This window comes from Lucilia cuprina, chromosome 6 (assembly GCF_022045245.1).
Source record: "Lucilia cuprina isolate Lc7/37 chromosome 6, ASM2204524v1, whole genome shotgun sequence".
NCBI classification, from domain to species: domain Eukaryota; kingdom Metazoa; phylum Arthropoda; class Insecta; order Diptera; family Calliphoridae; genus Lucilia; species Lucilia cuprina.
In genome coordinates, this window is record NC_060954.1 from 39,267,750 (window position 1) to 39,293,385 (window position 25,636).

Below are 25,636 nucleotides of genomic sequence, written 5' to 3' on the forward strand. Positions count from 1 at the left end.
TACGACTGTCAAATTTTCCATCTGTATTCTCTCTCAATGTGTGATGGTTTCATTACATATTGCGTTTAGACGATCCCAACCGTACTCTTCTACACAAAATTTTGACAGATCCTATTACTTGTGTGATCGAGTAAAGTCGGCTTAACGATAACAAATAAGTATTTTTCCAAGGTGCAAACATTGTCGCATTCTTTCTTTATTGACAAGTTTGTAGATTAATCAATGTATTTATCCACAGACTAGCTATTATGTGGTGGACTAGTACATGGACTAGTATATAAACTAGTCTATTGTATAATGTATTTACTAAAATATCGGCTAGATTCTTGTATTGTTTGAAGTGCATGGTAGACTATTTGTATGACAAATGTGTGGACTAGTCTTGACAAATCCATTTACTAGTCTATAGACTTGATTATAGACTGTAGTCTATTGACGGAAATATGGACTAGTCTATTAACTAATCTATGGGTCATTGACTAGTTAATCAACTAGTCCATTGTCTAGTATAAAGCCTAGCTTATATAGCCTATGGTCAAGTCAATTAAGTACAGGATGGACTAGTCTCTTAAATGATTCATATATACTAACAATGAATGAATAAACCTATAGACTAATTTTTGTACCATTCACTAGTTTATTGACTAGTCTACTGACTAGTTATATTCTAGCATATTGACGAGTCAACGAATCAGTCCAGTAAATTCTGTATGGATTATTAGCTTATATCGTCTTTACTGATCTATTGAGCATTCTATGAATAATTATATTTTTTATTTTATGTTCTAGTATAGGACTAGAGTATTGTATCGTAGTTAGTTAGTTAGTTAGTTAGTTAGTTAGTTAGTTAGTTAGTTTGAAAGGAGGATGTATACACATCAAATCCGAAGTAATACACCTAGGCCTCTATCGGGCCTGTTGTGCGCTCCTTAACCAATCGAATCGAACCCACCACCTTCGGCCTACCAGACTAGAACAATAACCACTAACCTACCTAATAGCTTATGTAGTCTATGGACCAATCTGTTGAATACGGTGTGGACTAGTCTATTAAATGATTCATATACTAGACATATTTATGCACCGTTCACTAGTTTATTGGCCAGTTTACTGACTAAAGTATCGTTCAGCTATGGAGTAGTCAATGGTTCAGTGTACGGCCTACAGTATGGACTAGCTTATGGACTAGTCTACTGAATATTCTGGGGACTTATCTATATACTTAACAATGAATTATATATAGACTAATTTATGGACTAGTATATTGACCAGTCTACCGACTAGTCTATAGTCTAACATATAGACTAGGCAATGGATTAGTTTACGAACTACTGTCTGGAATAGTCTTTAGACTAATATATTGACTAGTCTATGAACTAATTTATTTACTATTCTATGAATAATTATATTAGTTATTCTACGTTCTAGTATATTGACTAACCTATATAGACTATATAGTCCATAGGTTAGTCAATAATTTATTTGTCATTAAATTAGTCTATTATTTAGTTTATTAACTATATTATTGATTTATTTATGGCCTAGTCTATTTACAATTCTATGAACTAATCTATTGACTAATCCATGGACTAGTCTACTAACTAATTCATAAGCATTATATGAATCTTGCCTTAATTTTGCAACACCCTTTATTTTATGCATAAAGATTAAAAAACTAAAGTAATACAAAAATAAAATGTACTTACTTCTTGACCGATTTGTCCCATATCTGCGTAACAATCAACCATTGAGTACATTGAATAAAAAATCCAGTTTCCAAAATACTTAAATTTATATATAAAAACACGATTTCTTAAACACCAAACGACGAAATCACACCAGACAAAAATAAAATGCGATCAACGAAGAGCGAAAAAAAACAGAAACGTCAAGCAGCAAAATAATATACAAATGATGTTTGTTGTTGTTTTTGTAGTTGTTGCAGTTAAGGCTGTTAATGACAATAAAATGTCTTATGTTGCTTGTTGGTAGTTGTCTGCAACAAAGTTTAAAGAAAAACACGTTTAACTTAAAATCGTTTGTAGTATTTTGTTGTAAATAAAACTACAACAAAAAAACAGTAGTAAAAAAGTGCAATTTTGTTTTGTTTCTTTTTTTGTTGTAGCAGTAATTCTTGTTGTTGTAATTTATATCACTGGTTGCTGTGTTTTGTTTGTTGCTATTAAGAAAAAAAAAGAATAAAGAAAAGAGCATTAAAAAAGGTTGTTTTACTTTGTTTGTTGTACATTTAGTTGTTGTTGTTGTTGTTGCTAGTTTTGTTGTGTTTAAACTGCAACTAAAAATAAAACTGGGACAAATATGGAAATTTTCTCTTTTTTTATTTGTTAGTTTTATTTAAAGTTTTTCTATTTTTGTGTAAAGGTTTGTTGTTGCCTATTTTTATTGCTTTTGTAGATATAATTTTTATCAAAAAAACTACTATACAAAAAACAGTGATACCCAAAATCAACAATTGAAAGAAACTGTTATACACAGAATTTTCTTTTAAAAAGTAGAATTTTTTAAAGAAAAAACTGTTATACCCAAAATTGTCTATATAGGATAACTGTTATACTCAACATTTTCTATTAAGAAACTGTTACTCAAAAGTGTTCCACACACAATTTTCGTTAAAAAGTATTTATACTCAAAATTTGCAATAGTTGATAACTGTTATACACAGAAATTTCTATAGAAAAAACTGTAATACAGAAAAACAGTTATACAAAAATTTTCTACAGAAAAAAATGTTATACACAAATTTTTCTACGAAAAAAAAGAAAACTGTTATACACAGAAATTTCTACAGAAAAAACGTTTATAAACAAAATTTTCTATAGCAAAAAATTGTTTAAAGAACCGTTATACAGAAAATTTTTCATAGAAAGTTTAGCTCAAAATTTTATATAGAAAAACTGTTATACAGAGAATACACCATAGACCAAACTATTAAACAAAAAATTTTCTATACACAAACTTTTATAAATAAAAATGTTATACACAGAATTTTCTTTTAGAAAATATGTTTTTATAGAAAAAACTGTTATACAAAAAATGTTGAAGAAACAACTTTTATATACATAACTGTTATACACAGAAATTTCTCTATAAAAGACTGGTAAACACAAAATCTATCATATGCAACATTTTCTAAAGAAAAAAATGTTATGCAAAAATTGTCAGAGAAACAACATTCATGTACATAACTGTTGTACACAGAAATTTCTCTATAAAAAACTATTATACACAAAATCTTCTATGAAAAACTGTTATACATAAAATTTCCTATAGAACAACTCTCATACGTGTAATTTTTTTAAAGAAACTTTTATTTAACAGTTATACATAGAAAACCTGTACATAGAAACACAGTACATTTTATAGAAAAAAACAGTTTAACAAAGACATTTCTACTGATAAAACTGTTATACATAAATTTTTAAAACTGTTATACACAGAATTTTCTATTGTTGTATCTGTTATATACAAAAATTCCTATTAAAAACTGTTATACAAAAATATAAAAAACTACTTTTACATAACAGTTATACACAGAAGTTTCTATATAAAAATGTTATACACAGACATTTTTATAAAAAACTGTTATACATAACATTTGTATAACTATTATTCATAGAAATTTCTCTACAAAATGATATACACATACATTTGTTTAAAAAAATCTGTTATACACAGAATTTTCTATTGAAAAACTTTTTATATAAGAAATTTTCTATAGAAAAACTTGCTATACAAACAATTTTTAAAGAAACAACTTTTATATAACTGTTATACGCATACATTTGTCTACAAAAGACTGTTATAGATAAAATTTACAGCAAAAAACTTTTATTTTCTGAATTTTCTATGGAAAATCTTTTATAACAAAATTTTCTATATTAAAACTTTTTTAAGGAAAAACATATAATAACTATTATACAAAGAAATTTTTAAGCCAAAAAAACTGTTATACAAAATATGTTTAATAGAAAGAATTGTTTTGCTCTATAGAAAAACTTTTATTACAGAATATTCCATAGAAAAAATTAAAAAAAAAATTTACGGAAAAAAACTTTTATACAGTGAATAAACTGTTATATATCAAGAAAAATACTTTTAATAACTGATATACACAGATATTTTTTAATAAAAAAAACTATTATACACAACATTTTTTATAAAAAGAACTGTTTTGATCTATAGAAAAACTTTTGTTACAGAATATTCTATAGAAAAAACTATCATATTGAAAATTTACAGAAAAAACTTTTAAACACTGAATCTTTTATTGGAAAATCTATTATAAACAAAATTTTCTATATAAAAAACTGTTATACATAACTTTTTTTTAAAGAAAACTTGTAATAACTGTTGTACACAGAAATTTTTTAATAAAGAACTTTTATACACAATTTTTTTACGGAAATAACTGTTTTGCTCTATAGAAAAACTTTTATTACAGAATATACCATAGAAACAACTATTAAAAAGAAAATGTTCTATAGAATGAACTGTTAAACACAAAAATGTTTATTAAAAAAAACCTTTTATATGCAGAAATTTCCATTAGAAAATCTGTTATACACAAATTTTGCATTTATTTAAGATGCATTTTGGTGGGGGTGGTGTTTGTTTATTTACTTTTCGTTTAACAAATTTCACTTTAAGTCAAAATTTACTATTTTTTTCTTCTACTTTTCGAAATGATGCCAAATAAACAAAGCTGTGTTCGTTTCGGTTTGTTTTGGTTTATTTTGTTTTTAGTTTTGTTTTGGTATAAAACACTTTGAACCGGTTTTGTTTTGGGGATCTATTCAACCAGTTTGTTTTTGTTTTGTTTTGTTTTTGTTTTGACTGACTTTTGCTTGTTTCTTTTTTACTATTTTGTGTGTTGGAGTAAGTGTTTGGAGGCTTAAGCATTTTTTTGTTTTGTTGTTGTTATTATTGTAGTTGTTGCTTGTTAGCTGTCAACGTCACTCTTCGTTAAATACGAAACTTAAACAAACGAACACACACTTACTTATACAACCTTGTCGACCATGAGTCCCGTGTGCACACCACAAACGACAACAACAAATTTAGATTAAATGAAAAATACAACAAACAGCAAAAACAAAAAAACTAAAATATAGCGTTTATTTATGCCTGGGGGAATAAAAATGACAACAAACGTTTGTTGTTGTTGTGTTTTTTTATTACAAATATTATTTTGCCCCCCTTTTTCACCTCTTTTTGTAGTGGATGCCTGCCTACCTTTTTTTTAATCACACTCTCTTCAATTAGTGTGATAATTGTTGTTGTTGTTGCTTTTTATTACCGCTGTTTCTGCTGCTGCTGTTATAATGGTTTTTTATCTTCTATTTTCAGTGTTGTCAATCTCAACAATGTTGGTTCGTGATTTAAACGTTTAAATTTATAATTTTCACCTTTGATTTTTGAATTTAAATAATAAAATTGCAATAGAAATTGTTTATTATTTTTAACAATATAATATTTAATATTTTGTTGTATTTTTGTTGCACTATTTTTATCGTTTGTTATATTTTTATTATTATTATTATTGTTGTTGCACTTATAATTGTACTTTTTGTGTTTTTCACTTGTAATCATTGGTTGTTTTTTACAATGAAATTTTTTGATTTGGTTTTCCTTTTATTTGGTTGTGGGAAACAAATTGTTTTTTTTCGCGTGTAGAATAGATATACAAAAGAGTTTTGATTTTGTTTTTAATCCTTTAAATCCAGTACAGCTGTTTTTATTCTTGATCTGGGTACCGAGTTGAGGACGTTTTGAAAATAAGTTTTCAAAAAATTTTCAATAACGGATCTCTGTAAAGAAAATAGAGAGAAAAAAACTTAATTAAATATTTTTCACTTAATAAAAAATTGTTTTTTAAGAAAACTGTTCTACATACAATACTATTATAAACAGATTTTGATATAGAAAAAAAACTATTATACTCAGTATTTTCTATAGGGAAAACTGTCTTACACAGTATTTTCCATATGGAAAAATGTTTTTAAAAACAAAACTTTTATATAACAAATTTTCAATAAAAAACCTGTTTTAGAAAAAACATTGTTATACATTGAATTTTCTATAGAAAAACATTTAAACATAGAATTTTCTATATCAAAATTATTATACATAGAATTTTCTTTCTGAAAATCTGTTCTAAGCTTAATTTTTTGTAAAAAAAAACTGTTATACCCAAAATTGTCTATATTAAAACTGTTATGCGCTGAATTTTCTATAGAAAACAACTGTTATACCCAGATTTATTTAATTAAAACTGTTATACACAATTGCTTTTATAGAAAAACTGTTGTACAAAGTACTTTTCTATGCTGAAAGTATAGAAAAACTGTTATACACGGACATTTCTTTGAGAAAAATTGTTATATATGTAATTGAACTTTCTTTATGGAAAACTGTTCTAAATACAATTTTTTGTAAAAAACTGTTATATCCAACATTTTCTATATCAAAACTGTTATGCGCCGAATTTTCTATAGAAAAAAATGTTATACACAGCTTTTTTGTATTAAAACTGTTATAAACAATTAATTTTTTAGAAAAACTATTATACAGGGAATTTTTCTATAGTAAAACTGTTATACAGAAACGTTTCTTTGAGAAAAACTGTTATATATGGAATTTTCTGTAAGAACGACTGTTATACATGAAGCTTTCTATAGAAAGATCAGTTATACAAAGAATTGTCTACATTAAAAGTGTTATACGCAGAGTTGTATTTACAAAAACTGTTATACAAGGAATTGTTTGCAGAAAAAAAAACTGTAAAATTGTTTCCATATCAAACTGTTATGCACTAAATTTTCTATAAGAAAACTTTTCTACACAAAATTTATTTGTAGGAAAGACAGTTATACACTGAATTTTCTATAGAAAGAACTGTTATACAAAGATTTTCTAAATCAAAAGTCTTATACGTAAAGTTGTCTTTAGGAAAAAGCTGTTATACATGGAATTGTTTGTAGAAAAAAGTGATGAAAGAACTATTATACACAATTTTTTTATACAAAAACGAATATACTTGTAGTAAAACTATAGAAAAACTGTTATACAGAGAACTTTCTTTAGAAAAAACTGTTATACGCGGAATTTTCTTAACGAAAGTATGTTATACAAGTACCCAAACTATAGAAAAATTGCAATACACATCTTTTTCTGTCAAAGTAACTGTTCTACTAAGAATTTTTTGTAGTAATTTTTAGAGTTATTTTTTATACAAGGACTTTTCAATAGAAAGAACTGTTATACAAAGTTTTTTTTTTATAAAAACTATTATGTACAATATATTTTGCATTCAAACTATTATACACAATTTTTTTATAAAAAACGGATATACTTGTAGTAAAACTATAGAAAAACTGTTATACAGAGAACTTTCTTTAGGAAAAACTGTTATACACGGAATTTTCTTTACGAAAGTCTGTTATACAAGTAAATTTCCATAGAAAGAAGAAAGAATCCGAAAATTTTTTGTACTCAAACTATAGAAAAATTGTAGTACACAACTTTATCTGTCAAAGTAACTGTTATACCAAGAATATTTTGTAGTAATTTTTAGAGTTATTTTTGAAAAACTTTTATACAAGGACTTTTCTATAGAAAGAACTGTTATACAAAGTTTTTTTTTATAAAAGCGATTATGTACAATATTTCTCTACAAAGAAAACTGTTATACAGAAATTTTTTATAGAAAAATTTATTAAACAATGGATTTTCTCTAGCTTAATATTTAAAAACAATTTAAATAAAACTGTTATAATTGTTATACAAAACTGTTATACACAAAATATTGTTAAAATGAAAAACAATCGTAAAATTTTTACAAAATAAATGCCAAAATATTATTCAACTACCCAACCCTGTTATAAATTATTATTAATTTTTTGCTGTTGTAAAATTCTTATTCTTATCACATTTTTAAAATCAAACAATAGAGTTTATGTTGTTGTTGTTATTGTTGCTATATAATGATTACAGATGACATAAATACACAACACACATATAAACCTATTCTAACAGCCCCTTGAAGTCTATCAAACAGCCAGCCAGCCATTTAGTCAGCCGCTAATTTATTCCACACTTAGCAACTATTAACTACTTACTAATACATAGTTAAATTAATAATATGATTATCATTGTTATATTGTATTTGTAAGTTTTGGCTGTGTATTTTATTATTAATAAATTATTAAGATTATTATTTGTTTTTGTTTAACAATCAGACCCTCAAACGTTATGTTAATATGTAGGGTATTGATTTAATAAGTGATTTACTGTCGATTGTTATAAATCTACTAAATTATTAATTAATATATAAAAATACTCAAAAGAAAAGGCAATAATATTTGTTCAAAATTTTAAAAAAACATTGACCATAACATGATCCTTAAATACAAAATATATTTTCAAGTTTTCCACTTTACTCTTAATCGTCAAATACAGAAGTAATTTGCTCTGTTCTATTGTTCAAATACATTTTAATTATTCAAATAAACAATACTTGTTTTTGTTTCATTTTTTGTAAATATTTTTCTAGTTTTTTTCATTCGCCTTTTATAATGAACATCTGTTTTCATTGCAAATTGTCAGTCAATCGTTCGTCTTTAGTCAACAATTGACCCAAAACATTATAAATTTCACTTATTTTCTGGGTTTTTTATTTTGAATACAAAATAAAAATGTGTCAATTATTATTGAAAACAATAGCAAATAAAACTGAAAATATGCCATTTAAACAAATGTTTAAACAATGATAGTGTTTGTTTAAAAAAAAGAGGAATTGAAATAAATTTTAATATTTAGAACAAAGAAAAATATTAAAACTGTTTATCAATAAGGTTTCAAATATTTTTATTTAAGACAACTAAAAAATATAAACATTTTGTTGCATAAAACAAACAAGTTGTTTGAGAAAACAACTATAGACTAGACTATAGGCTATATTATAGACCAGACTGAACTACAGACTAAACTACAGACTAGATTACAGACAAGTTGTCTGCGAAAAACAACTACAGACTAGACTATAGGCTAGACTCTAGACCAGACTATAGACTAGACTATAGACTGAACTACAGACTAAACTACAGACTAGACTACATACTAAACTATAGACTAGACTAAAGACCAGTCTATAGACTAGACTATAAAATATAGACAATACTATAAATTAGATTATAAACTCGACTACAGACTAGACTATAGACTAGACTATAGACTAGACTATAAACTAGACTATAGACTAGACTATAGACTAGACTATAGACTAGACTATAGACTAGACTATAGACTAGACTATAGACTAGACTATAGACTAGACTATAGACTAGACTATAGACTAGACTATAGACTAGACTATAGACTAGACTATAGACTAGACTATAGACTAGACTATAGACTAGACTATAGACTAGACTATAGACTAAATTTTGGAACAGACTGTAGATTATTGGCTAGACTATAGTTTAGATTTTAGGCTTAAGTCTAGACTATATACTAGGCTAAAGACTAGACTTTTGTCTAGACTATAGACATAACTATAGACAAATGCTATAGACTGTATACTGCACTGTATCCACACAATAGACGAGACTATATAATACCTTAACCACCCTCGTGTTAACAAATCCCTCTTAAACATTAAAATAAATCAGAACCCCAACATTTATTATCATTAAAGGGCTCAATTGTGAATAAAAAATGATTTCATATTTTTTTATTCCAAACCACTTTAATAATACAACAACAAAAAAACACATAAAAATCAAGGTTAAAATATAGTTTGGAGTAGGGCCCCATTTCAACGTATAAAAAAAAAGTTGAAAAAAATATTAATTAAGAAACAATAACAAAAAACTATAAACACATACAAACATACACAAATGTAAGAGAAAAGTGATCCAAAAGTAGTTTTTTTTATTAGTTTTATTTAAATATTTCATGAACAACAGAAGAAAGCCCATGAAATCAAAGAAAATTTAATAAAATTTTACGAGCATTTAACATAATAATTTAAATGGTTTTCTGAAAAAAAAAAATAAATATGAACTCAACAAGAAACAAACATATTGAAATCATTAGTAATTTGGTTTTATGTAAAAGTATCAAGTGAATAGAAGACTAAAAACCATTTTTTTTTTTTTTTTTTGGAAAAGTTAGTTGATGATAAGTTTTCCTGAAAGGTTTTAGGCCCTTTTTCGTTGTTTTGTTTGCTTCAACATAAAATACATATATAAATAAATTTATTTGATTGTGTCAATCATTTAAATGTAAACAACATTTATTTGTCAATTTTGTATTTTTCATTCAAATCCAATTTAAATTTTAAAAGTTAAAAAAAAGAACATAAATTAGTTTCTTATAACACGTATGACAGCATTTTGTTTAAATTAAAGTAAAATTGATTCGACACCATTTATACAGTCAACGTCAAAAAATAAGAATAACTTGCAGTTCATAGAGAATATTCTGGGCTTGCGAATAGGTGCATATGTACCTAAGTTTAAATACTTTTATCAGAATAAAATTCTCAAAAATTTCCATGTTAATGGAAACAATAGGGGATTGAAGCAACAAGGAACATAGACACGAAATGAAGCCTAGTCCAACGATGTTTAACATAAAGATGATATCACCTGATCGAATACACTTCCAGTGGTAAGCTGAGCGTCATGTAGGTAGCAGGACACTCTTATATATTTAAGCATTAAACTTTAAGATCTAAAATGGTAATTAATTAGTTTACCTGTGATATGTTAAGTAAACAATTGAAAACTCTTTACTGAATTGTAATCAGCCAAGTAATTGGAGACAATTACTGTCTAGAAAACTTCTGTAGTTGATTAGTTGTCTATCTATTTAAATATTTTCAAAATAAACAGCAATAAATTTCACAAAATAACAAAAGGCTCATTTACTACAAGACTGAAATAACTCAAACTTCAGGCTTTTGACAACTGGACGCCTTTAAAAGATACACAGTTTTATCGAAATTTTCTATTTAAGAGTAATCTTTTGCTGTAGATGTCACAACTATCAAAGTTACTTTCAAAAACTTGCAAACAGTTACTCTTAACCTATCCTTTGATCATTTCCAGATTGATTGGGGGATCTGTGTTATACTAAGAGATAACAAGATGATCTTCGAGGTGCACAATATATCTATTACAAAAAGGGTATTGCGCGGTTCACAACATAGTATGATTTTTAACGCCATGTTGCTGGATAATCAAGGGGGCCCTAACCGATCAAGGATTTTGACCAGTATGCTAAGCATACGATGTTGTTATACTTCTAGGGGGCAAGAAACCAAATGTAGGCGAAACGAAGAGGCCATGCATAGGGATTTTAACTGCTCTCATACAGGATAAAACCAACAAAGCAATATGAAAGAAAACTATATGATCGAAGTGGGGTCTAAGTTAAACTATAATTCTCTTTATGTAATCAGCTGGACTTCTGCTAGTCTATACCGGTCCTAAAGAACTAAGAACTTTGTCCCATATATTAATTGGCGACTTTTTCTCTTAGATGGAGCGGCTAACTAATGTAAAGATGAGTGATTGAGCGGCTGATGGTCTACCTCTGCTTCCTATGGAGCGGCGAATCCATCATTATCTGTACTCATATTGAGCGGCTGATGTTCTGCGCTTGTCTCGTGTGAAGCAGCAGCCCGATGTATATCTGGCAGCTTACAAATCTCCGGAAACTCAACTGCTGCAGAATCGGTGTTAGGCTGCATTAAGTCGAAAGTTACTGAGACCTCTACAGGCTCCGCTAGTCGATCAAGCCGGTAGGCGAACAGAAATTGAGCTTGGTACAAGTTGGTTCTTCAAAACCACGTCCACATCCTGTAGAAACCCCTACTTCAGGTGCCGACAAGTGGTACGGATTCAATCTACCACCAATAAGATTTCCAAGATGTCTAATAATATGCAAAAGGAACATTCAAGATTCAAAAATGCGGTGCATCCGATCTTTGAGTTTCTAACATTAGAATATAACACAGACAAACACATTTTTAATCCGGAGATCAAAGTATTCTTTCCTAAAGAATTGCGCTAAGCTAAATACGAAACTGACCTTAGAACTTCTCCATTCTGTTTTACAATTGTTCGCCATATTATAGACATTATAAAAGAGCGAAGTTAAGCTACAGTTTGTTATATTAAGTAGCGAGTTTTTCTGATAAATATAATCTTCATTCTTAGGTTAAACCTGGTTTAATATATGTTTCGTGTTTTTCAGTTATCTTTAAAGTTACTTATTATCTTAGTTTAACTGAGTGTAATTGGCCAATTAAACTCTAGTTATAAGTGAGAAAACACAATTAACAAAAACAATAATTTCGGAAGAACAAAAACATAATATTTTAATTAAATTACAATTTTCTGATTTGTTTTCTTCAATAATTATTGTTTTAAATGTTTTTTTTTAACATTTTCCATTTTACAAAAGTATTGTTTGCAAAAAACAGCTGTTCATTGTTTATGTTTTTTAAGTGAAAACTTGGCAATACTAACAAAGTTAACTGAGCTTAAATCTAAAACTGAAAAACACAATTATCGGTTAAAGTCCGCCTAAATTTGTTCCGAGTTTAATCTAAGAGCAAGTTAAGCCTAGGTTAACCTGATGAGTATGAAACCCGCCCTAAAAGAGAAAATATAACAGAGATTAAAAATTTTTATTTTCAAGTCGACCAAATGGACTCTGATGGCATCTCAAATCGGACGAAAAACGAGGGTTTTTTTATAATCACAACATGATATCTTGAAAAACTGCTTTAGAAAAGTTCCAAGGTTGATGAGAGAATACAGATACCGGGAAAATTAGAACACTATGTAGGACTATAAAATTCCTTAGCAATGGGCTCAACAAAAGAAGCACTAGCGCATAAATATATAAAATTGGACAAAACCATCAAAATTAGATTGAAATATTCTAGAAGAACACTAATCGGATAACTCTTAGGAATTGCATGCAGAAAACTGAGTTCCAGACTTATGACAGTCTTGTAGTAAACGAATAATGATAAGTACAAATCATAAAGAAAAATAATTCCGTTAAACCCTCTATATGAAGATATGATTATCAGCAACATTGTATTTATTTTGTTGACACCCCACTCTCTTTTCTTTTCAATTTTCTCTTACACACTTGGTTATTATTATTGTTGTTATTATTGTTAATGGCATTTGTATGCATATAGTATATGCATGCATGCATGTCTGTACATGTTTATTAATATTTAGCATTGTTAAACTGACAGACAGACAGTCCGGGTATGTCTGTTGCTGAACAAAAATATCAAAGATAATTGAAATGACACGTAGTATTACTGTCAAAGCTGTTGTTAGTTTTTGATATTGTTGTTAATGTTGTTATTGTTATTGTGACAATTGTTAAGTAATATGATTTAAATGTTGTTGTTAGTGTTGTTGTCTAGGCAACAGCAGCAGCAGCAATAACTATAACAACAACAAATGTTTTAAACAGAAGATATTAAATAGAATTTTATTATTGTAATTCTAATCTTTCTGTTTTTATTTACATTAGACCGAGAAAAAGAAGAAGAAGAAAAAGTTGAAGTAGAAGAAGAAGAAAACATGTTGTTTTTATGAATTTTACATAAAAATAATGGTAAACAAAATGATGAAACTAAAAAGTAAACTAAAGTGGGTTCATATTTATTAAAAATTTATGTTTTTTTAACAAAAACGTAGGTTGCTTAAACTTTAGAGAAAAATAAAAACGCAGTTTAAACTAGAACAAAGTATTATATGAATTTAAACTATAAAATGTTTTTTTTTTTTAATTTTTTTCGAAGTGTATTTATTGTATGTAAATAATATAAACAACAACAATTGTGAATAAATATTATATTTGTTTCATTTAAGATAATCTGCCAGAGTGACTTAACAATGGAAACTTTTTTTTTTTGAAATTCTGCGTTTTTTTTTTTTTGTTATTTTTTGTTTTTGTCTAAGATAATGAAAAATGGCGACTAATATACGACATACTTCACCACATACAGTGTGTATGATAATTTAATGGAAACTTTTTTTGAAAATGTTATTCTTGGCATATGACTTAATGCATTTTCAATTGAAATCATTGTTATTTGAAGTTGTTTTTTTATGTTAAATATTTTGTTTTTTTTTATATGAATTTATTTCAACAAGAAAATAAGTAATTTTGTTAGTTTATAAGATCACTTTAAGAGTTTTGAAATTATTTAAAATAAAAATGTTCAAGTGAAATTATTTTGTTGAAAACATTTAATTACTTTCTTAATGTAAAAGATAAAATGTCGTTAGAAATATTGTTAATATTAAGGATTTAAATACATTAAGAAAAATTCCCCAATTTAAAAGTTAGGTTATGTTGAAAGGAGGAAACAGAGAAACCCTTTCAGAAAGCTATAGGATCTATTGTGTACTCCATTACATGGAAAATGCTGATGGGTAAAACCTTTTTTTGCCCCTATCGCCAAAAGAAGTGAAAATTTTTTCCCTTGAATTTCCCACGAAGGAAAAATTGCTACCGTGAATGAACAATTCATTCACAATAGTAGATTTTGTATGGAACAGCTGTTCCGCAACTTTCAAGACGCTTCGGCAGCTGATCAGGGTTGTATTGTTTACAAAATTCCATCAACAAATTTCACAACAGGGGAATTATTGATGACAGGAGTGAATGTCCGATATTCAGAAACAGATTTTTATATTCTTTAGTTTAACTTCCTCAGGTTCCTTTCACTTTATAGCAAATGTCGAAAAAATGTATTCCACAATTTAACTGTCCTGTAACTGAGCGACTTTCGTTTGATTTCTCTTTTGCAATTTCGTACAGTAGTGCCCGTAATATTGTATGTTCTCACAGAATAATCTCGAAATTGCTCAATCTGAGCAGATTTTTAAATTCTTTAGTTTAACTTTCTCAAAGCACTCATATAAAAAAAATTTATCACTTTTAAGACTCTCTAACTGTCTAATACTCTCTGACATTTAAGCTTAACACCAGATAACTTCATTATACAGATTTCTTTCTGGTATTTAATATAGTTTTGTCTCTTAAGAATTTGAAAGTTAAAATTTTATAAAAATTCGATATTTCGAAATAGTGTCGTAATTCGTAGGAGTTTTTGAGCTAATTCGTGATTGTAAAGATTCAGTAAGTGTGTGATCTTTTAAAACTAGTCGTCTCACCTTTAATTTTCTTCTATAGGGTCGAAAAGTAAAGCAAAAGCCAAAAGAAATGATGACCAGTGCCAAAAAACATTACACTACTGTCATTCACAATTTTTTTTAAAACTCAAAACCCATGGACTTAGATATCCTTTTTTAAAGGATTGAGTTTCATTAAGTCCGAATCTGAACTTAAAATTTGACCATCACTTTATGTTTTTGATATATCCTAGCCTTCAATTTGAAAACCCTCGATTTTTCGTCCCATTAAAGTTGTAGTAGCATCGCCAAGGCATCTGTTATGTCAAATGAAATTTCAATATAATTTCTTTAAAATAACGGTCTTTTCGAGATCTAAACTTAAAGCAAGTTTAAGAAAAAACCTCCAATGGGCGATATCTTAATATTCAAGCTATATGTTAATATATCTTGAAGAATAAAGAATTTATAACAAATGTTAAACGTTAATTTAAAAGTCCATGGATTGGACTTTCAGGAGTTGTAACAGGTTTTATTAATAAAAGTATCTTCGTGCTGTTATAACTTCTTAAATTTTTATGACAAAATATCTCGAAAACGTGATGTAATTCTGAGGACATCCTCCGATTCAGTGCAACTTTATCCTTAAAAACAATATATGGTCTCTGAGAATCTAGGAGAATCTACTCTGGTCTCTGAGAATCTAGGATATTTAAAAATAGTTTTGTCTATATTCCAAATAATCAGGGAATCAAAATCGTATATATTTTCCAAAAAGTATGATTTTCCTTTGTATTTAAATCATTTTGGTTAAAGTTTTGAAGTAAAATTTTTTCTTAAATACAGTGTGCAAAATTTCAATTTTTAACTTGTTTCTAAAACTTTTTATATAATTTGTAATAAAATGTAACATTTCACTTAATTTGGAGGAATTTAATTATTAGTTTTCGCATAATTTAAAATTTATAATTTTTATAAATTTTATAATTTATTTTCAGCAATTTTTTTTTTTCATAAAATTTAAATTTTTTTATTTAAGTTAAAGGATATTTTGTAAGAAAATTTTTATTTTTAACAACAACACTTCCTTGTTCACATATTTCTTAATGTTTCCTTATACAAAAATATACTCACACACATAAATTTTTATTTAAAAAAATCAATTTTTTCACATTTAAAATAGCAAAAGATTCTTTTTATATTATTTTAATCGTAACACTTAAAATTTTATTATATTTTCTAGCGTGAAACACTTCTAGACAAATACGCGCCGAAATATATTTCGTCTTTTTTTATAATTTTCAATTTCAACCAACAATTGCGTTTAGAACCGCCGACAGTTTTTGAAAAACTGAACCGATCTGAACGATGTTAGCGTTCAGAATGAATATAGACCGTTTGTAATGAAGAACAAAAAACAAAATACTTAAGACAAGAAAAAAAAAATATAAATAAAAGAAAAAACAGAACAAGAAGAAGAAGAAGACAAAATAGAAAGAAAAACACAAAGTTCCCACACTGATTAGGAGGCACGGAGCACGAAATGGCTGCACTTCAGCCATCGTATGCCAAACAACAACAACAAAACGAATCATGTTTGTTGGCTGCACTAAAATACAAAAAAACTACAATAGCAACAACAACAAATTGAAATAATAAATGCAAAACCACAACAACAAATTAACTTAACTCTAAGCCAAAATGACGACAAAGACTACAACAAAAAAAAAAAAAAGAAAAAGAAAAGAAAACTCATAATCAAATAGAATTTTCAAAAATATAAAAACATTCAAAACAATTTTGAAAACAACAACAGCCGGTATAAGATGCATTCAAAAGCAAAATAACAAAAACAAAACTTAAAACGAAAACACAATATTATTTATAGTGTTAATATAAATTTAGGAAAATTTTTAATAAAGAATTTTTTTTGTTGTTGCCATTTGGTGCAGATCTTTCGTCAGCAACACAAACAAAACACCAAACAACTGCACTTGCATGCAGGTTTTTTATAAAAGATTCCAAAAGTTTTTTTCTTTTATAAATTTTGTTATTTTTTTTTTTTTTTTTTTTTGGTTGCATTTATTTTATTAATGTTAAATAGTTGAGTTTTTAAATCGCTTCAAAGCGACATCAAAAGCGCTACAATTGTAATTAGAAATTAGTTGAACGAAGCTGACTAACTAACTAACTAACTTACTAACTAAATAACTAACTTACTTACTAAATAACTAACTTACTTACTATCTATTTATCTAACTATTTATCTATCTATCTATCTATCTATCTATCTATCTATCTATCTATCTATCTCTCTATCTATCTATCTATCTATCTATCTATCTATCTATCTATCTATCTATCTATCTATCTATCTATCTATCTATCTATCTATCTATCTATCTATCTATCTATCTATCTATCTATCTATCTATCTATCTATCTATCTATCTATCTATCTATCTATCATTTAGTCCATTATAGATAATCCTAATTGGTTATTTGTCAATTACAGATTACAAGTAATTTTAATACGAAAAACTTCAATTACAATTACAAATAATTGTTACTGGTTAATGATCAATTACACATTACTGTGTGCAATCATTGCATTACTTTGTGTAATCATTACATTGATTTGTGTAACTATAGCTCCCATGCCTGGTTTACATTCGTCACGATCTCTTATCTACAAACAAAAATTTTGTTTAAATTCTAGACTTTTTGCGAAATCCTCTTTAAAATTAAAATTTTCTTCAAATTGTTAGATTTTCATAGTGTAGGGTATTTAGAAATTAAATACAAATTGAAATATTTGACGCAAATGTTTAAACGACAACTAATGCAGTGGGTTCTCTTTAAAACAAACTAACACAACTATTTAAGACAAAAAAATAAAATATATTTATTTTTTTCTTTTTATGCATTTTGTTGAAAAACAACAGCAGACAAAAAAAATTAAATAAATAAACTGATGCAATTTTTAACATTTAATTACCACACAAACAAATATAAAAAATTTTTTTCGTTGATTTTTTTTTTTTTTTTTTGCAAAACATTTTATGTTTTAAACGCAAATAAATGTGTACAAGTAATTTTATTTTTTAGTTATTTTTACAAAAAAAAAAAAAAAATAATGCGAGTACAAGTATTGCAGCAATAAAAAAAAATTAAGAAAAAATTACAATTTGTACAAAAAACACAACAATCTGGTTTGTTGGCAGCAGATGCTAAATGTTGTCACTAAAAAATATACAATTTTATTTATTTTTTTATTTTTATTTAAAAAAGGCATGAGAATGTGTGTTTTTTGTAAATGAATACAATTTAGAACAAAAAACAAAATAGTTTTGCCTGTTGCAATCGCACATCTGTGCCGCTAATGTTGCTGACAAAATGTTGATGATGATTATCCACATCATCATGATCATGATGAGTTTTAAAAGTTTACATTTAACATTTTTATAATTATTATAAATGTTTAAATATTTTCTTTATTTAATTTAAGTTTTTAAGAAACATTTATAATAAATTGTGTTTATAAAAAAATTAAGGCTAATGAACGTTAGCAATTAATAATGTTCTAGAATTAGGGCTATTTTGGTGAAAAAATTACATTTACTAAGAAAATTGTATATAGTCTAGTCTATAATCTAGCATATAGTTTTGTCTAAAGTCTTTAGTCAAATATATAGTCCTATCTAAAGTCTTTATTCAAGTCTATAGTCTAGTCTATAGTCTACTCTATAGTCTAATCTATAGTCTATCCCATAGTCTAGTCTAGACTATAGTCTAATTTATATTCTAGTCTATAGTCTGGTCTATAGTCTAGTATATAGTCTAGTCTATAATCCAGTCTATTGTTAAGTCTATAGTCTAGTCTAAGTCGAGTCTATAGTCTAGTCTATAGTCTAGTCTATAGTCTAGTCTATAGTCTAGTCTATAGTCTAGTCTATAGTCTAGTCTATAGTCTAGTCTATAGTCTAGTCTATAGTCTAGTTTATAGTCTAGTCTATAGTCTAGTCTATAGTCTTGTCTATAGTCTAGTCTATAGTCTAGTCTATAGTCTAGTCTATAGTCTACTCTATATTCTAGTCTAAAGTCAAGACTATAGTCTAGTCTATGATTTAATCTATAATCAAGTCTAGTCTATAGCCTATAGTTATTTTTGTTTCACTGAATTAAAAAAAATTCTTTAGTTGTGTAAGATATATTCTAAAATAATTTTTTTTAGTAAAAATTTTTAAAAGCATAAATACACAAAAATTGATTCGTTCTTTGAATGCTGAATGCAAATTAGTTTGACACTAGACTGTCGCCTTGAATTAAAAAAAAATGATTTTTTTTTATAAGTGAATACAATCAAAACAAACATGATGATAATAATAATAATAAATTCAATAAATTTGTGTTCTTTTCTTCTTTTGTACCCATTAATTTAAGCAAATTTGTGCGGTTTTTATTTTGTTTATTAAAATATTATATCTACCGTTTATGACAAATTGCAAGAGTCATCAAACCATAACATCAAAACAAACCAACCAACAATAAGACCACAAAAAAAACCGCAATAACAACAAGTGTTCATTTGACAAGAGACATGGTGTGAAAGCCCCTACAAGATGACAGGAGATGCTATCAGTTTATGAAAATATCAATTATTTTTTTCTGCTTTAATAAGTGGGAGGGAAAACGTTTAATAATATTCGTTTGTTCTTAGAAAATAAAATTCTACTTGGTACTAGTCTACCAAATATAGGGTATCTGTTCATTTTTTTACCCCTACTGATGAATCTTGAAAAGACCATATTGTAGTATTTTTAAAAAAAATTCCACTCTACTGCACTTTTGCATTAATCATACTTGATTTTATTTATATTTTCTTATTTTTTGCTAAATTTCAAACATTTTTAGATCACACAAAAACAGTGTGATATTTTGTCACAGCTTCTTCTACATATATGACAAAATCTCAACAGACAATTTGTCGCTTTTTTTGATAAAAAAAGAGAAGAAAAAAAGTGCAAATTTGTTTTTGGTTCTTTTTGTCACGTAAACGAATCAAAAAAACATATTGCAATGAATAAGAGGTCATTAAATGATAGTGAACGATTTTGTTAAACAAAAAAATAATGATTTATTTAATAAATAGCTGATAAAAATTTTTAAAAACAAAATATTTAACAGCAAAAAAAAAATAATACATTTACAGACAAAAACCAATCAATTATGAGTATGATCGATTTTATTTGTTCTTATAAAAAAAATATGTGTTTTTTGTCTATGTTGTTTTTGTTTTTTTTTTTTTGGATTCTTTAAAACAATGTATTTTATTATATTTCGTTTAATGCCTTAACACATGTTTTTTAAAATGCAATTAATAATTTTTTATAATTTTTTGATGGAGTGAATGAACTGATTGTTTATTGTAATCAAATAAAAATATAATACATAAGTAGAAGTTTTTCTATGGGGGTTGTGTGATAAGTTTGTGGCAGGTAAAAAGTGCTCTCGTTTTCTTAAAAGGTATAACTTTTAGACTAAAATTTGATGAGTTACAATGAGGCTCGTTTCGGAAACTAATACAAAGGGTTGCACATTGCAATATTTTTCAGTTCGCCGTGAATGCTTTTCTAGTTGCTCAATATTGCTGGAGTATGGTGGTATCAACCATCTCTTTCACTCACACAAAAAATCAAAAGTTTCCCAGTGTGAACCAGGTCTAACCGACAAAAGCCCTTATAGAACAAGGGTCCGTTCCTTCTAGTAAACATCTCGTTCATGTAAGGTCATGTATACGTTCATGTATACTTTGTAATCAGTTCCACCAATTCAGGACTGTAATATATCTATCTATCTATCTATCTATCTATCTATCTATCTATCTATCTATCTATCTATCTATCTATCTATCTATCTATCTATCTATCTATCTATCTATCTATCTATCTATCTATCTATCTATCTGCCTGTCTGTCTGTCTGTCTGTCTGTCTGTCTGTCTATCTATCTATCTACCTTTATATCGGGTGCCATTGAGGACTCAAAGTTTTTACTACAGATTTCCAAGAATCTTTATTAATTTTTTGAGACAAAGTTATGTATACAAGGTTGTCAGATCTTACAACATTGTCTTAAAATGTCTGACAACCGAGTGAATTGAAATTTTTGCATTTAACACTGTTATTGACATTTTCTGACAACATTATAATATCTTACAACCGCCCATACGTAGCTAAACAATCGTTCGGCTAACAGCATTTCTAACAATGTTTCAAGACGTTTTCTGAAAATTTTTCTGACAACATTGTAAGATTTAACAGCCGTGTACACAACATAGCTTAAGTATTCCAAATTCTTAAAACAAAAATCACATGATAAAACCCTCCACTTATTGCTAATTTTAATTATTTGCACATGATTTTTGCTTATTATATATTTTTGGTATTTTTTTTCAAATTTTTAAAATGATGCAAGTTTTTGCATGAAACTACTCATACACCTCGAATAAAATAAAACGCATTTATAAAGTATTTAAAAAATTTATATTATTCACACTTGTTTGGCACAGCAAAAATCGTGTAAAATAAAAGTAAATTTTAAAAACTAGAACCAAATAAAATGTAAATAAGAAATTGTTGTGATGAACAGAAATGCACATCTCGTGAGTAAAATGTTTAAAATTAGATTTTAAATAAATAGTAAAAACAAAAAAAAAAACTAAAGAACGTTGATCTTTTTTGTAAGGTTGCAATTTTTACTCTATGAATAAATAATCAATTGCATAAGATTTAAGTAATTTGCTTAATTATTGTCATAAAGGTGTAAATTTTTTTAAAAACAAAAATATTTGTATAATTTTATTTAAATTTAGTCAAATTTTATTTCGATTATAAGATTTCGCTATAACAATTGTTTAATCTTTAAAAAACAATAACAATCTATATATATAAAATTCTAACGTTACTGACTGACTGACTGACTGACTGACTGACTGATTGACTGATTCATCATCGCACAGCCTAAACGGTTAGAGCTAAAGAGCTTTGCACATGATTTTTGCTTATTATATATTTTTGGTATTTTTTTTCAAATTTTTAAAATGATGCAAGTTTTTGCATGAAACTACTCATACACCTCGAATATAATAAAACGCATTTATAAAGTATTTAAAAAATTTATATTATTCACACTTGTTTGGCACAGCAAAAATCGTGTAAAATAAAAGTAAATTTTAAAAACTAGAACCAAATAAAATGTAAATTAAAATTGTTTTGGATGAACAGAAAAATGCACACATCTCGTGAGTAAAATGTTTAAAATTAGATTTTAAATAAATAGTAAAAACAAAAAAAAAAACTAAAGAACGTTGATCTTTTTTGTAAGGTTGCAATTTTTACTCTATGAATAAATAATCAATTGCATAAGATTTAAGTAATTTGCTTAATTATTGTCATAAAGGTGTAAATTTTTTTAAAAACAAAAATATTTGTATAATTTTATTTAAATTTAGTCAAATTTTATTTCGATTATAAGATTTCGCTATAACAATTGTTTAATCTTTAAAAAACAATAACAATCTATATATATAAAATTCTAACGTTACTGACTGACTGACTGACTGACTGACTGACTGATTGACTGATTCATCATCGCACAGCCTAAACGGTTAGAGCTAAAGAGCTGAAATTTGGACAGGGGGTTGGTCTCCCACCAAATAGATCCACTAAGACGGGATTTTTGGAAATTCGAATGTTTAGGGGGTAAAAAAGGGTAAAAACGGGTAAAATCGGTAACCTCATATCTCCTAAACTAGAAAAGATACAAAAATAGTTTAAAGCTTATCGTCATTCATTTAAAAAATAAGCGGACAGGTGTCTGGTACTTTTTTCAATTTCGGCCCCTTTAGGGAATAAACGGGTAAAAACTGTATTTTGGTACTTTTTTTGCACCCCATGTATCTTTTTAAACCAGTGAACATTCAACCAATATTTTTTGAACTCCTTCATAAACTTGACGAAAAAATAAAATATAAATTTTGTACTTTTTGGTTATTCGGATGTTTAAGGGTGAAAATTGTACCTATTTTGGTACTTTTTTCATAAAACATTGATTTTGGTTTATTACTTATACATATAAATACGTAATAACGGGCTCCCACTACGATGTTGCAACATTTTGGAATACATTTTTATTTCGTTAATGAAATTAAGCATGTAGAGCCCGGAGTAAATGAGAATCTATAAAAGGGGACTTTTTGGTACTTTTTCGTTCTTCAAAAGTACTTTTTGAATTTCCTATAATATTGACCTAGAAACATGAAATTAGTATGTAGAGGATGGATTAAGTGAGAACCTATAAAGGGGACTTTTGGTACTTTTTCGTTCTTCAAAGGTACTTTTTGGACTTTTGTATAATATTGAACCTAGAAACATGAAATTAAGCATGTAGAGCCCAGAGTAAATGAGAATCTATAAAAGGAGACCTTTTGGTACTGTTTCGTTCTACAAAAGATACTTTTTGAGTTTTCTATAAAATTTAACCTAGAAACATAAACTAACATGTAAGCCCGGAGTAAATGAGAATCTATAAAAGGGGACTTTTCGTTCATCAAAGTTACTTTTGAATTTTTTATAATATTGAACCTTGAACATGAAATTAGGTATGTAGAGCTGGATTAAGTGAGAACATATAAAAGGGACTTTTTGAAACCTTTTCTTTCTTCAAAAGGTACTTTTTGATTTTTGTATAATATTGAACCTAGAAAACGTGAAATTAAGCATGTAGAGCCGATTAAGTGAGGACTATAAAAAGGACTTTTTGGTACTTTTCCGTTCTTTAAAAGGTACATTTTGAATTTTCTATAATATTGAACCTAGAAACATGAAATTAAGCGTTAGAGCCTGGATTAAGTGAGAAACTATAAAAGGCAATTTTGGTACTTTTTCGTCTTCAAAAGGTACTTTTTGTGTTTTTTATAATATTGATCTAGAAACATGAAATTAAGCATGTAGAGCACGTAGAAAATGAGAATCTGTAAAAGCGGACTTTTTGGTACTTTTTCGTTCTACAAAAGGTACTTTTTGAGTTTTCTATAAAATTTAACCTAGAAAAATGAAATTAAGCATGTAGACCCCGAGTAAATGAGAATCTATAAGGGGACTTTTTGGTACTTTTTCGTTCTTCAAAAGGTACTTTTGAATTTCCTATAATATTGAACCTAGAAACATGAAATTAAGAAGTGAGCTCGAGTAAATGAGAATCTATAAAAGGGACTTTTTGGTATTTTTTCGTTCTTCAAAAGGTACTTTTTGAATTTCCTATAATATTGAACCTAAAACATGAAATTAAGTATGTAAGAGGATAGGATTAAGTGAGAACCTATAAAAAGGGGACTTTTGGTACTTTTTCGTTCTTCAAATGTACTTTTTGGATTTTGTATAATATTGAACCTAGAAACATGAAATTAAGCATGTAGAGCCCGGATAAATGAGAATCTATTAAATGATACTTTTTGTACTGTTTCGTTCTACAAAGGTACTTTTTGAGTTTCTATAAAATTTAACATAGAAACATGAAATTAAGCATGTAGAGCCCGATAAATGAGAATCTATAAAAGGGACTTTTTGGTACTTTTTCGTTCTTCAAATGGTACTTTTTGAATTTCCTATAATATTGAACCCAGAAACATGAAATTAAGTATGTAGAGCCCGGAGTAAATGAGAATCTATAAAAGGGGACTTTTTGGTACTTTTTCGTTCTTCAAAAGGTACTTTTTTAATTTCCTATAATATTGAACATATAAACATGAAATTAAGTATGTAGAGGATGGATTAAGTGAGAACCTATAAAAGGGGACTTTTGGTACTTTTTCGTTCTTCAAAAGGTACTTTTTGGATTTTTGTATAATATTGAACCTAGAAACGTGAAATTAAGCATATAGAGACCGGATTAAGTGAGGACCTATAAAAGGGGACTTTTTGGTACTTTTCCGTTCTTTAAAAGGTACATTTTGAATTTTCTATAATATTGAACTTAGAAACATGAAATTAAGCGTTTAGAGCCTGTATTAAGTGAGAACCTATAAAGGGTACTTTTTCGTTCTTCAAAAGGTAATTTTTGTGTTTTTTATAATATTGATCCTAGAATCATGAAATTAAGCATGTGGAGCCCGGAGTTAATTAGAATCTTTAAAAGCAATCAGGGACTTGAGTAAATGAAAATTTAAACTGGAATATTTTCTGGTACTTTTTGAATTTTCTATAATATTGAACTTAGGAACATGAAATTAAATAAAATAGGTCCTTTTTCGTACTCTTCTGGTACTGGTACTTTTAGAGCCTTCTAAAATATTGAATATATAAACATAAAATTAAACACGCAGTATCCCAATTGAACGAAAATTGATAAAGCATACTCTGGTACTTTTATGTTCTT

General features: G+C 27.2%; 1 protein-coding gene across 5 annotated transcripts in view; it reads right to left on the reverse strand.

Annotated features, from left to right (window-relative positions):
- LOC111680074 (sestrin homolog) overlaps positions 1 to 25,636 on the reverse strand; it is an 89,753-nt gene that overhangs the window by 41,546 nt on the left and 22,571 nt on the right. For 3 of the 5 annotated variants that reach the window (XM_046955646.1, XM_046955648.1, XM_046955647.1), the window contains 2 exons: positions 5,254 to 5,828; positions 1,707 to 2,179 (listed from right to left, as the gene is read on the reverse strand). In XM_046955646.1, the coding sequence (XP_046811602.1) occupies positions 1,707 to 1,757 (51 nt within the window). In that variant the 5' untranslated portion in view covers positions 1,758 to 2,179; positions 5,254 to 5,828. Of the gene's footprint in view, positions 1 to 1,706; positions 2,180 to 5,253; positions 5,829 to 16,334; positions 16,563 to 25,636 lie in introns of those variants that run through there. The other 2 variants (XM_046955649.1, XM_046955650.1) reach the window with 2 other exon arrangements.